Source organism: Mauremys reevesii, linkage group 1 (genome assembly GCF_016161935.1).
Source record: "Mauremys reevesii isolate NIE-2019 linkage group 1, ASM1616193v1, whole genome shotgun sequence".
NCBI classification, from domain to species: Eukaryota; Metazoa; Chordata; order Testudines; family Geoemydidae; genus Mauremys; species Mauremys reevesii.
This window is the reverse complement of record NC_052623.1, coordinates 259,799,803-259,813,552: the sequence shown is the minus strand read 5'-3', so window position 1 is coordinate 259,813,552 and position 13,750 is coordinate 259,799,803. Positions and strand designations below refer to the sequence as shown.

The 13,750-nt window shown below is 43.3% G+C and overlaps 1 protein-coding gene across 1 annotated transcript in view; it reads left to right on the top strand.

The window, feature by feature from the left end:
- Nucleotides 1–12,631, top strand: part of LOC120379593 (protein mono-ADP-ribosyltransferase PARP12-like) — a 39,551-nt gene extending 26,920 nt beyond the window's left edge. Inside the window, exons 8-12 of the mRNA XM_039497172.1 lie at nt 2,082–2,178; nt 4,836–4,911; nt 7,178–7,308; nt 8,858–9,009; nt 10,024–12,631. Of these exons, the coding sequence (XP_039353106.1) occupies nt 2,082–2,178; nt 4,836–4,911; nt 7,178–7,308; nt 8,858–9,009; nt 10,024–10,328 (761 nt within the window). The 3' untranslated portion in view covers nt 10,329–12,631. The remainder of the gene's footprint in view (nt 1–2,081; nt 2,179–4,835; nt 4,912–7,177; nt 7,309–8,857; nt 9,010–10,023) is intronic.
- Nucleotides 12,632–13,750: the final 1,119 nt, after the last annotated feature.

Here is a 13,750-nt window from a genome sequence, read left to right as displayed (position 1 = left end):
CAACAGTTGCAGTACACGGTCAGGTAGGGTACAAGCTCCTGATAAGAGGATGACTCTGGAAAACCATGCATCCTTATGCAGATACCAGAGGGAAACTTTATCACTGTGCTGTCCCTGGCACCAGCAGGTGGACAAAGGGGAGGTGGCTTACAGCTCCTTGTATTAGGTTCAGCTGGGGCTTGGTCTAGGGTAGACCTCAGGCCTGTTCTAACTTGTGTCCCTCTGCTAATGTGGTGGGCAGAATTGCTGGATTATAAATTCCATAGCCTCATTACCTCTTCCCTGAAATGCCTCCTTTCTCTTCCTGGATTGCCTCCTGCACTGGGAAAGGGGTGTGGGGGGGGGGGGTGAATTTGCTGTCTAGTCATAAATCTTTGCTAGTTCTGGGTCTTGTATCATCAGACCATTCTTCATTCAGGAAGTGAAGGCTGAGAACTGTAAGCCAAAAATTAAAATTTTGATCAAGATGGGAAACGCAACTGAAACTTTCTACTGAAAATAAATAATTAGAATAAAAAATTGGGAGCTATGACAACCCTTTTAAAAAGTCACTTTATTGTTGGTAAGCACAATGCAGAATGGATGCAGTTTTCCTTTAAAACCGTTTATTAGAAAGTATTCTCATTCTTGCAAGTATCATGAGAAAATTACTTGGCTTGTAGAGGCCTTATGTGTGTATTCTTAGTGTGCTAACAGCATTGGATGAAAGCCAGTTACCTCTGCAAGAAATTAAGCTATTGTAGGTCAGTTCCTTAGAAATACTAGAGCAGTGGTCCCCAACCTTTTTCGTCTGACGGGCACCAGATGACGAGCCACGGAGGACCGTGGTGGCGGACGAGCATCTGCTGAAATTCTGCCAACAAGCAGCAACGTCAATAGGTGTTGCCGCCGAAATGCCGCCGACAAGTAGCGTCATCCAGAGGCGTCACCGCCGAAATACCGCCTCTGGATGACGCAGCTTGTTGGCGGCTTTCTGGCAGATGCTCGTCCGCCGGCCAGTACGCAGGTGCATCGTGTTGGGAACCCCTGTACTAGAGTAACCAATGAGTGTTGTTCCTTCAATCCAGCTCTTTATTTTTGTAAACAAATACAGCCATCTTTGCCAGGACAGCCTGAATGGTATAACATTCTGGCTTATTGTCCAAAAACCAGGTTTCAGTTTTTATTTTTATGTAAAAATCTAGGAGACTGGATTTTTTTTGGTTTTGTTCAGGGACAGTAAATGCGATACAAAGGCCTTGTATACACATACAATTTAGGTTAACACAGCTGCATTGCTCAGAGTCTGAAAAATCCACACACCTGGGAGCCATAACTATGCTGACTTAACCCCAAGTGTAGATGCAGCTAGACTGCAGAAGAATGTTACCATCACTCAAGGAGGTCATGTTCCTGCAGCAATGGGGGAAAAGCCCCTTCCGTCTTTGCTGTAGGCAGTGTCTGTGCCATGGGGTTATGCTGGCATAACTGTGCTGTTAGAGTCCCTGTAGCGAAGTCTTTCATTCCTGGATCATTGGTTCAAATCCAGGTTACCATGTCTTGTCAGTCAATGAAAGTTGGTGCCCTATGATGGCTGTTTGGTAGCCTATTTGAAGAGTTAATGGTCCAAGTATAGCTGTAAGGGGAGAGAGGTCGCCTTTGTTGACAGCGTTAAGGGAGAGGCTGAAACCTGAGTATGAAGAATGCAACTACCCATTCTGTAGCGGTGGTCCTTCCAGGTGAAAGTTGAAGCACATGAGCAGAACAGTGTGGGGATGCTTCCACAACTGCTATCTATGATGCATCCATTCTCTCCATAGCCCGGGAAAGTGAAGTGAATTATCTGTCATTTCCTTTAGATTTCAGAGCAAAACTAAAAAAAAAAAAAAAAAAATTGGAGTCACAATTCTCCTATCCGATGATCTACATGGTAGAGCTTGGTTCCTGTAGTCTGTGATGCAAATGGAAGTTGGCTGCATATAGTAGGAGCTGGACATTGGTATCATTTGGTGGCAGAATTGGCAGAGAGTCTTAATGGAGAATTTTGCCTCAAATGTGAAGATTGTTGAAAGAAAAATTGGCTGTCTGTGCTGTGTTTTCAGCCATGAATCAGAGAAACCTTCGCTATAAGACACAGAGAGAGGTTTGCAGGAGACCCAAATTCCTCTCCCCGCAAGACGTGGAAAAACGGAGAATCAGGTAAACTACAGTTACTCTACTCTGAGGTGGTGGATATGTATGTATTCATGCAGTACTATGCAGTGTCTTGCAGAGAGAGCGTGTGTACTAAGCAAAAGTAAAAAGACTGCTTTTAAGATCATTGTAAGAGGAATTGACACTCTTGGAGGGAAAGAGAGGAGTGTATGTGAAGTGGAAGGAGTTTTAGATATGGCTGTACCCAGGGGTCCTGATTACCTGACTGAGAAGAGGCTGGACCAAGATGAAAAATGTTGCATAAACAGATGGGGGAGAGGTCAGTTCTTTGGGGGCAGGGTCTTTTGTTTAATACGTCTGTAAAGGACCTGGCACAATGAGGCCCTGAAATGTCTGAGACGTCTAGGCACTACTGCACTGTAAATGCTAATTATAATAATAGTGAGGGAGGATGGAATGTGTCTGAAAACTGAGAGCAATTTCAGATAGAATTCAGAATATATGAAGGTAAGAAAGGATTAATTTCTGTATGTAATAGCCCACATCTCGCTCTCTCTATAGTACTTGGTGCCTATAAAACACACACAATTAACCCTTGAGGTATTGGTAACAGGAACAGCCTTTCTCACAGTTACTTAAGTATCTGTGTCCAGTCCCAACTAAAACTAGTATGGCAGTGTTTTAAAACTGAACAGCTATGGGGGGTGGGAATAATTACCCAGTTTGAGTGGGTGGTTTTTTGTTCACACCTTCTAGTTAGACTCTAAAAATAGCTCACTCATTGCTGGAGTTGATTATTGGGCAAGCATAGACCACAAGGAGTTGGTAGGAAGGGGCAGAGCCCGCCAGCAGGATTCAGGTCAGTGACTTGATGGGAAGCCCAGTATCCATTTTCACCAAGGCTACATTTTTTTTATTTTAAACCTGGTTGGTTGGTTAACACTGTTTCAGCCTTTGTTTTGCTAGGCTAAAGAATCCAAGCTCTTTTAGTGTCCTCTTTGTAAGATAGGCTCTCTATTCCCCTACCCCTCTTTCTAGTAGCCCTGTTCTATACCTGATCCTGTTTGAATTCATCTTTTGTGGACATGGGTGAAAAGAACTGTATACAGGATTCCAGTTTACCAGTGCCTTATACAATGGTATTAATACTTTTCTATCTCTACTGGAAATGCCTCATCTGATACATTCTAGGATCACATTCACTTTTTTTTACAGCTGCATTACACTGCTGGTTTATTGTCATCCTGGGATCAACTAATACACTCGAATCTGTCTTATCTGTCGTTTCCAACTGATGAGCCCCCAGTTTAGAGCAGAAATTCTTATTAGTCCCTAAGTTCATGACCTTCCATGCTGTACTATTAAATTTCATCCATTTTCTATTACTTCAGTCCTCTAGGTAATCCAATTCTTCTTGTATAATATTTTGATCCTCCTCTGTATTGAAAATGCCTCCAGTTTTATGTTGTCAGCAGATTTCATTGGCACACACCTGCTTTTTGTGTGTAGGTCATTAATGAAAATATAAGTAACAGCTGTGAGTTCTGCCTAACCATTTTGCAGTTGCTGGCTTGTCTTCTGCCATAAATTTGTAACTGACAATTTATGTAGCAAATTGGAAATGGTCATTGCTTAAGAAATAAAGTATAGTATTTGGGAGGATTAGGAACAGCTGGTGTAAAAATGATGATGGGCATTTGTACCTCCTAAGGTAAAATAGTGTAGTAACTTACCCAAAATAACATGTTTAGCTAAGTGAGTTTATGGTGGAGTTACATGGTTTAGTTTTTTTGTAACTGAGAACTAAAGCACAGTGCATTTGTGATGCTGAAATGTTTCCTAACCACTGTGATGCATACATAATAGGTGCCCCAATCATGCTTTTGTGCTATCAAATTCAAGCAGGATTTGAAGACAATAAATTTGATATTGTGGTTGTTACAGACTGGAAAATAATGTTCTGGTATTTTGAAGCAGTACAGGAGTTCGTGTGGTGGGGAAGAGCTTATTGGCTCAGCATTTCAGTCTTTTCACATAAGAAACCCCTACATATAACCTGTTCTCTTTGGAAATATCATATATGGTTGAGTCCTGTGTAGGCAAGTGGAATTGGATATGTGTAATAGTAGATTGTTTATAATCAGTAGGAAGGAAACCATAAACTCTCACCTTGTGGAGACTGGGACTCAAAACTACAGAAGGTCCAAGCAAAGTGAGCTTAATGGTAACAAAAGAGACTTAACCCCTTTAAATGTTGGGTTTTGTGTGAGAACCGATGACCTACACCAGAACTATTGGTAGTTTGAGCTCAGTTTGGTGACACAACTCATATCAACAATTGATACTGAGCGCTTGTCTGTCATTTTATGTGCTCAGGCCCCAATTCAGCAAAGCACTTTGGCTCATATCCAACTATAAGCATGGAAATGGTGCCCATTGAAATCAATAGGGCTTCTCTCATGCTTAAAGTTAGATATGTACCAAAGTGCTTCGATGACTTGGGGCCTCAGTTCCTAATTAACTGACATGAGGTTTGGATATGGATATGTTACGCATGCTAAACTGAAGATAGAGTTTTGAAATGCCTGGATATATTGGGTTACCTTTTATTTATTCTAAATTAGGCAAAACTCTCTTTCTAAGGTAATACTCTTAAATATTATGATTTTTAAAAAAAACAACAACTCTCTTGTAATATGCAGTGGTGTTGAGCATTCACAGGAAGAATCCATTCCAGCTCACTGGGACAAATCAGCTTTACCAGAATTGGGATACAAGGTATGGAGCGCTTAAGTTTTTCTGTCTGACCACATACAGCTTCCTTAAAATGTAGGCTCTTCTTCAAGAGACACTGCACATTCCCACTTATGGGATAACGCATCACCTTGTGGTGATGTCTGATACAACTTCTTCTAGCAGTGTCAGCTAGAGTGCTCTCATGCCCCTCACCTCTCCCCTCAGCGTTGCCACATTCTGAGGGCAAGGCTTTTTAGGGGGCAGAGTTACCTCACAACCTCATTTCTTTCCAACTGTGTGGCTGGACAGATGTGAACCTCTTTGGAACCAAAGCTTCTGTTGTGTTAGGTAGTTAGTGTTAGCGGTCAGTTTAGTGAATGATCTTTTTTGGTTCTGTGTTATGGTGGAATTAAGGAAACAGAAGAAGCTGGGATTTAAGAGGTGCGCTTCCTGCCTGGCTGTCTTCATGGTGTCCGATGACCATGTGTGGTGCCTGGAAGAAGAACATTCACCTTCTGGGTGGATCTTAACTCCCAGAGCATGCAAGGATAGGGAGATTCGCCTGCACCTCCTTTTCCTGAAAGAAGCCCCCAAGGCCAGACCCTCTGGATCCAAGCCCTCCAATCAGAGATCCATAAGGCCAATCTTAGCCCCTGTGGTTTCCAGCAGCAAAAGACTGAAGGGTTACAAAAGCTGCATCTTCTGTCGGGGCCGTATCTGGTCCCTGCGGCTCCTGTAAGGCTGTATAGGGCTGAACTGAGGGCCACATGGTCAGATACCACTGCCCCATTTCTCATGGAAAGGATGAGCAACAGTTTGGTTACTCTTCCCAGTTCTGTACCTCATGCCATACTGCTTTCCAGCTGTTGCAGAACTGTGCAACTGCAGGAATGGAGTCAGCTTCAATGTCCACTACTGGTTCCAGGAAGATGAATTTCATCAGTCTGTCATAACCGGAGTCGGCAGTGCCTTCGATTACAGCAGTTGTGACACCAAAGGAAATGAGGCACAAGGGCAAAGGAGCCACTGTTAGCAGTGTTGATTTCTATGCATCAGAGCTGTCTGAATCTGATGGATCAGACAAAGGTGCTATGTCAGTGATACTGAGGGGGGTGGACGGGGTGGGGGGCGTGAAAGCACTCTAGGAGACACTGCTAGAAGGAGGTTCTACTGCAAGGCACCACATGGTGGTGCATTATTTCATGTGTGTGACTATGCAGAGCCATCTTGAGCTCCTGTTGCAGGTAAGCAACCTTCATTTCAGTGTTGCATGTTCCCTTGTAGATGACCATCCCTTACACGATGTACTTACTGTATTAGTAATTGCAGTCATGTGCCTGCTAGCACACTGAGATAGGGGAAAGTGGATCTTTGTACCTGCAAGAGCCTTGCTGAAGTCAGTGGGGCTCGGTAGGGGTGCAAGGGGTCACTTGTGAATCCCTTATTGCAGGATCAGGGCTTTGGCCTAATCAAGAAGCAGTGACTACATTAACCTAAGGCCTGGTTAATGTCCAGCAATCGAAGAGGGCAGACAGACCCGCAAGGCTTTTCAATGCCTTTATTTATTTTATTTTATTTTGGTTCTGTCTTCTTTTTGTGTTTGGTTGTGGTTCAAGGGCTCATGCATTCTTGGGCACTGACACTAAATTAGGCAACTCAAGATAGCTGTGGGTGGTGAGGCAAACTTATTTTACTTCTGTTCTTGGGTGGAGCAGGTGGGAGTGCGGCATTTTGTTTTCATCGTAGGGTGTACTGGCAGGCGATAAGCATGTTGTTCCTAAGGCAGGACATTAAAGATGATCTAATGAGGATGGGGGAAGGTTGGGCTTTTTGTTCCTGATTAGAAAGCCAAGCAATGGAGAGGAGGAGGTAGTTTCTTAAATTGTGTGTGGATTTTTGTCTTGCTTTTTAACATGTATTTAGTAGAGCAGGTTGAAATTTTTCACATTTCAAAAATTTGAAATAAAAAAGGAAAAATGTTGACAAACATTTTGTGACACCCCCCCCCCCCCCAGCTCTATTTGGCTACTGTGATTGACATATTAGAGAGAGGTTTTTTTGTTGAATCTTCAACATCCCTGCCCCCATCTCTTAATTTAAAATATAAGAACTCACAATATTCCCCCATTAAAACCCTCAACAAATCTTCTAGTAAAAGTAGGAAGGCTCAAGTTGATTTTGTGGTGTTTCTAAGGTAAAATACAAGCAAGAACCCCCCTGCGTTCAGGACTTGAGCAGTAATAATGTGGTGGTTTGTGATGGCTCTGTAAAAGAGAGGAGACTGGTTGGCATATATTTTCTTTTACAGCTGATCAAACTTCTCAGCTCTTCTGACGAATACAAGAAGGTCCAGACTGACTTTCAGCGCACAATGCCCAAAACAGTCATTCGAGAGATTCAGAGAATCCAGAACCCGACTCTTTGGAAAGTGTATCAGTGGTATGTGTAAAACATTGCTCTAGTATGTTTCCATGGTGTTAATACTTGCTGCTATTAGTTATGGTCAGAGTCCTGTGTGAGAAGCCAGTATGCAGCCATGTAAACTGCTGCACCACTGCTTTTTAGAACTTGCTTGACCACTGCTTAGCTGAGATCTGCAGCTGGCTGAGGCAGAACTCAGGCAAGATGGAGGTTATTCTGATATTCAAAGCCCTCTGTGGGAGTAGCTCATCTCCCTGAGATATGGCTTGCAGAGTGGGGGAGGCATTATCTCCCATGAGTTGCATTTCACAAGAACTGAAGTTTGGCAGCCAGTGGAGGAGATCTGCAAGTGCAAATGACAGAATGTGACGGGAGGCACTGTTTGTCGAGCAGGGCCACCCCGTCACCCAGTTGTCTGTCAGGCGTCCCTGTTAGATCAGGTAATTGCAGTGTGGTGGGCTCTGGACCCTGGGCAGGGCCGAGCAAGCAAACAGTCAGTAGCCCCTGAGATTCCTGGCTGGGGCAGGCAGTTGCAGTTGGGGTTCTGGCCCTCTGGGCGGGGCAGAACAGCAATCAGCCTGTAGCCCCTGGGACAAAGAGTCTATGGTCCCTGAGCCTCTGGACCGGACCTGAGAGCAAACAGCAGCCATGCCTACTGGTCTGTGGGGTGTGGTAGGGGAACCTCACCCCTCCCGCTCCACCAGGTTCTGACCCAGGGCCCTTTGAAGCTGGGGACTTCCACACTAAGGGTTTAGGCATCAGCTTCTACTACATCCCCTTAGTCACTTCCTACCACAAACTGCATCCCAGGCATCTTCTCGGCTGGTGGCGGCTTGGTGCCCCCCTCATTCCCTGCAGTTGCCGAGCTGCCCACAGTGTAGTCCAGGTCCACGGGCTCAGCTGCTTGGAGTGTCACCAGCCCCTCTGGAGGAGCCTGCAGGACTCATCCCTCTTCCTTTGCAGCCAGCCCCAACTGAGCTGGGCTGCCTCCTTTTATCAAGCTCTTCCACCTGGAGCGTGCACAGCAGGGGAAAGGGGGTGTGGCCTCCTGGGCCCACAGTGATTGGTTTGTCCCAGTTGGCCCAGTGCAGGATTGGTACACCCCGTCACACAGAACTTTCACAGTTCTAGTTTAGGGAATTTCTGCAAGAGTTCAGAATGACTTCAAACTCCCTTCTGACTAGGCTTTCCGTCAGTAAGGTGTACATGTGATCACACACACACACATACATATCAAGGTATTTATCCAACAGCCTGGGAAGGATGACTAATATTTCTGTTTTTAAATATTTTGGAGGCACTTGGCTACAGTCAGCCTTATAAGTTCTTACACAGGCATATTTGAGTACATGGTGCATCTCGCTTATGTTTCTGTTTAAACCAGGCCTTTTTAAAAGCATACTTTTGTGCTGTTATTCAATTTAAAAAAGTATTAAAATATTTTGAAAAATCTGAACACTCTGCAACACTCATCACAGATAATCTGAGTGCCTGCCTCATCGGAACCTGCTTGGCTAAAATAATCTGGCTCTGCACTGTGGAACTTTGACGATGCTTTTTCTTACAGGCAGAAAGAGCAAATGCAGAAGACTAGTGGAGGAAAGGATGTGTGTGAAAGACTCTTATTTCACGGGACCAGTAAAAAGCATATCGATGCCATCTGCCAGCAGAACTTTGACTGGAGAATCTGTGGACTTCATGGGACAGCTTATGGCAAAGGTAATTCTCTACCTCGTGCTCTGCTAACCTTGATTTAGAGAGAACTTTCTCTAGCCAAACAGTAGCTGCAGCAGTAGTTTGAACTTGAGAATGGCAGAGGGAGGAGGCATTCACCTGAGCTAGGTGTTACCTGTATACCTAAATGGGTAGTGTTAATGTTAACCACTTAATGTGGCAATGTAACAAACACACTCAGCTGAAGCTCAGGCACTTCTACAGACCTTGGCCTATGTGCTCCACATTGTGCAGTGTAAACCCACGTATTTGTGTGGAAAGATGTGCTTAAGAGGGGAAGGGAGGGAGTGCCGCCCAGCACTATTCCTGGCTCCGGCTGCTGCTCCAGCTCCAGTCTTGGCCCTGCTCCTCTCCCCAGCCTTGGCCTCCTTACTCCTGTCTATGTTCCTCCCCCCCAGAGCCGCGGCTCTTCTTCTCTGAACCCCAGGAGGAAGTGGTATTTAGTTGGTCTCTGATGCCATGCAAGTAAACTACACTCCGCTTCAGTATTCTTTCCATCCCTGGCAAATGATACAGTCCCTGCCACTGCCTGATTTACAGCAAAGGATCAACATATCAAGTGAAACAAAATGGGCTTTAATTTTTTAAACACTTAATCTATTGTTCCAGTGTTTATTCACCCAGTGGGTTGCTTATGACGATTAGAACATTTTGGAAGGCAAGATACTTCAATTTCAAGCTTCCAAAACGTTACTATAAGCTTTGTGTGTGTGTGTGGTAGGATGGGTGAGGAGGCAGACAGCATACTCTAAGAAAGAGAAATTAGAAAAAAAACACTGGTAATATCTAACATGTTTTGTGAAAAATCAAATTGTGGTAATACCTAATGATAAATTATGCTGGAAAGGATGCCCAACACACAAGAAATTATTTACAAATCTCTCACCAGCTTCTGATTGATTCTCTCAGTAAACATTAAGGTTTTTTTCTCCTTGCTATTCCAATAGTTGTATAACAGGAAGCCAGCAATCTTAACAACTTTATCTTTGTCTACTGCAGGAAGCTACTTCGCAAGGGATGCATCATATTCTGATAACTATAGCAAGACCAACTCAAACATCAAGACCATGTTTCTGGCTCGGGTCTTGGCGGGAGACTTTACCCTTGGTAGCTCTTCCTATCTTCGTCCTCCCGCTAAGGACGGCGGAAACAATTTCTATGACAGCTGCGTGAATAGCCTTTCGAATCCATCTATCTTTGTCATCTTTGAGAAACATCAGATTTACCCTGAATATCTGATTGAATACATGGACCAGGCGGTGGCTCTGTCAATGGCTGCACATGCTGCTTACTTTCGGAATTGACTTAACTGAGGAGAGTTTTTTGTTTAATAAAAATGTGCCCAGTACATTGTAGACACATTTAGACTCTCCTCCCTCTCCTTGTAACAGTAAGCAGAGGTGACGATCTTAAGAAATTTTAGAAAAGACATAGTATTTTTATGAGTTTTTAAAAACCAGGCTTTATTCCTAAATTTCTCTGGTGGAGCTAACTTGTTTTTTCCCACTGTTAGTCTGTTCTGGGGGATTTAATAAATCCAGTAGATGTTCATATGATTCTTGCAATATGAGACGAAGTAATAGAAAAGCAGGTGGTTGTGATGTCATATGAAATTCTTCTTAAAAAAAAAAAAGAAAAAGTAATTATGTTTTCATTAGTTCTCCCCTAGTGAAATTAGCTGTGAAACTAGTGAGCCAGGGCAGAATCTGCACAAGGCTTCTTGTGGGCAAGCAATTTGTTTAATAGTTTGTTTGGGACTGTTGCACACATGGAACTCCTGTAGATCACTGCTACCACATCAGGGTGACCTCTTACAACCCTCTCCTTGCTAAGGGTTTCTCCTTCTAATACCTCAGGCCTGCTAAGCCCCAAATGTGGGTTACAAATAAAATAATGCAGGAAGCTTTAAATCTGTGGTTACATGAGTTTGATTCAGGCTTTGCGATGTTAACATAAATGAGAGAGTTGTGTGTTGTGGTTGGAACAGCGGCAAGCTTAGATGTGTAAGAAGGGACACCACAGCAGTTGGTGTGTGTTCTTTCTCCTCTCCAGCGGAATTACTTCAGGCAAAATATCTAAGAATTTCTCTTTCTTACTCTTTTAGACTTTCCTGTAGAATTGACGTTTTTCTGACATGGTGAGAGAGATGTGGCTGCTACAGCTTTCTGCTATTATCTGTTCCGAGTTGTCAGAGGTGGTGTATAGATACATGTTTGCGTTATTTAAAAGCATGATTCTACTTTAAGAATCAGTGTGGGGGTCATGTTTATTGTCTTGTGGCTCCAGATTAAGAGTTTTTTACAAGGCTGTTTTTCCTAGCTGTCAGCCCTGCAAACTCAACTTGGGGATCTAAGCATTGAACAAGGTTCTTTCCTCCTCCTTCAGCAATGCCAGTAATACAGGTTCCGTAGGTCATGTCGTATGCCTTCAGTGACATCTATGCAAACCCACGATATTCTGTGGGGGCCATACAGGTTTAAGTGATTGGTCCTGTAATTGGAATATAGAAAACAATTCTGTTGATGTATCAGAAAGGATAGGATCTAGGTCACTATTTATCTTGGCTCTGTTCATTCCTGTATGTTAACTGGAGTCAAAAGCAATCAAAACTCTGACACTGAAGTCAGCTGTCTAGTTCTTATAGATGCAAGGAACATATAGACAGAGTAAATGTACCATTTCACATACAGTAGTTGCATTTCAGAATAGAACTGCACTTCTGAGCTTTCCTTGCTTCCGGGAGGCTTTCCTCTTCCACCTGTTAACTAACATGTGAATGAAAAGTTAAGCCTGGAGTTTTAATACATTCTCTTCTGGGGTGTATTTATGTGTTGGGTAAGGCTCTGTCCAAAAGCCTGCTGCAATATGGGAGAGCAGAAGAAACTTCAGAATCCTAATACTGCCTCTGATTATCACTAGTTACTTATACTGCATAGATCTCTTCTGACTTCTCCAGCTATCTTCTGGTAAAGTTTGGAAGCAAGTGCTGAAGGTGGAAACACCGCAAGGACTTGTATGTCAATAAGACTGTCCGTATGTACACAAAATAAACTATAGTGCCTAATGCCCTGCTGTGAACAGCTGAGCTACTTAGTTTTGTGATGACGCTGCTACAACTAACAAATGAATGCGTTACTATAGAGTTGTGAGAATTCTGGATGAACCACTAAAGCTTTCCATACCTTTCACTGTCCGTACATGTTTGTTCTAGTAGGGAAGGGTTTAATAAGGCTTTTATTGGTACTTGGAAATGTAAGCAGCTGTATACTTCTCGTTTGCAATTGTGGTATTGGTGACTGAAGCTTAACATTTGCATTGCTTGGAGAGAGGAAACTACTACCCAGGATGCTTCCTCTCCTTTGTAATTGTTGGGAACGGTGGGGTTACAGCAAATGCATTGGCTAGTCATGTATTCTACGTGCCTCAGGATTTCCATGAGGAAAAAATGTCTAACTGGAAGAGATCTGTAGCCCTTGTTCTCAATGTTTTTAATGTTTGAAACTGAAATTGAATCTTCTTATTCTCAGCCGTATGTATGAGACCTGTGGCAATATGTATGGCTCCTCTTTTTTTAATGCAAATTAAAATATTTTGAACTGAAAACTGATTAAGGTTTTAGTCAAATATTGGCCTCTTTGTATCCTCTAATCCTCTTTAATGTTTCTATCTAGGTGGATCCTTGTTTATTACTGTGGTAAGTAGCAACAAAGTAGATTCACACTCAATGTCTTTCATGGAAAGCAGAGCAGTTTTTATTGTAAGTTTTCAAAGGTTGAGGAAGCTTCTCCCTCCATCCCACGGAAAAACAGGCTTTATTGCTTTTTCCATGTTTTCTCATCTTGAGTGCTGAAAATAGCAGCATTACTTGGTTCTAGTGAACTTTCATGTTCAGGTTCTTACAAACTAAGGGAGTTTGTAGAGTCCTCTGTGTTTACAATGCAGTTCGAAATTATTGGCTTTTTAAAAAGGTACTTCATATGAAACCTAAATTATAGGCAAACTTATGTTGACTGTCTCAAGTGATAGCCAGAGCTTTTGATTGTTTGGAACACGAGTGAGTGGTGTTACAGAGTGGGATGCTAGAGAGGTTAATTGATACGGATTTCTGTGAGAGCCCTACCCAGGGAAGGCATATAGAGGGTGGACTAAAATTCAAACTGGCTTGACAGTAATGCAGCCTGCAGCATAGTAGGGTACTTCAGCATTTTATAACCAACCTGTTGCATATATTATGGAAACTGTAAGCGAAGAACTACATGGGGAGTGACAGGAGAGGTGTGAGCATTTAATCTTATGTTATTGCCAAGTCTGATACCTGCAGCCAGGGCCTGATCTGAGGGCTGAGTGAAGGCCAGCTCTCTTTATACACGAGGGAGAGGTGGGTAGGTGGGTGTGGAGAGAGAGAGTGAGTTTTGTTCATGTTTGGATTAGAAGTGGGGACTTTTAAGAAAAGGTTTCCAGAGGAGGAGGTCAGACTTTCACACAAGGCAGGACCTAGAAGCATGGACACAGGGCAACCTTAAGGAGGGGACATTAGCAATCATGGAAGTGAAGGTAACAGGAGACCTCTGTGGCTCAAGTTAAAGTACTTTATTTTGGGGGGGAAAGTCAGGAAAATGGGGAGGTTAGACAGCTGTTAGGGGGTAGTTCGTTAACCATTGGATCAGTGCATGTCATAGAAACTGAACAGTAAATAGGTCAGGCCTCTTGTTCAAAAGCGCCTTGA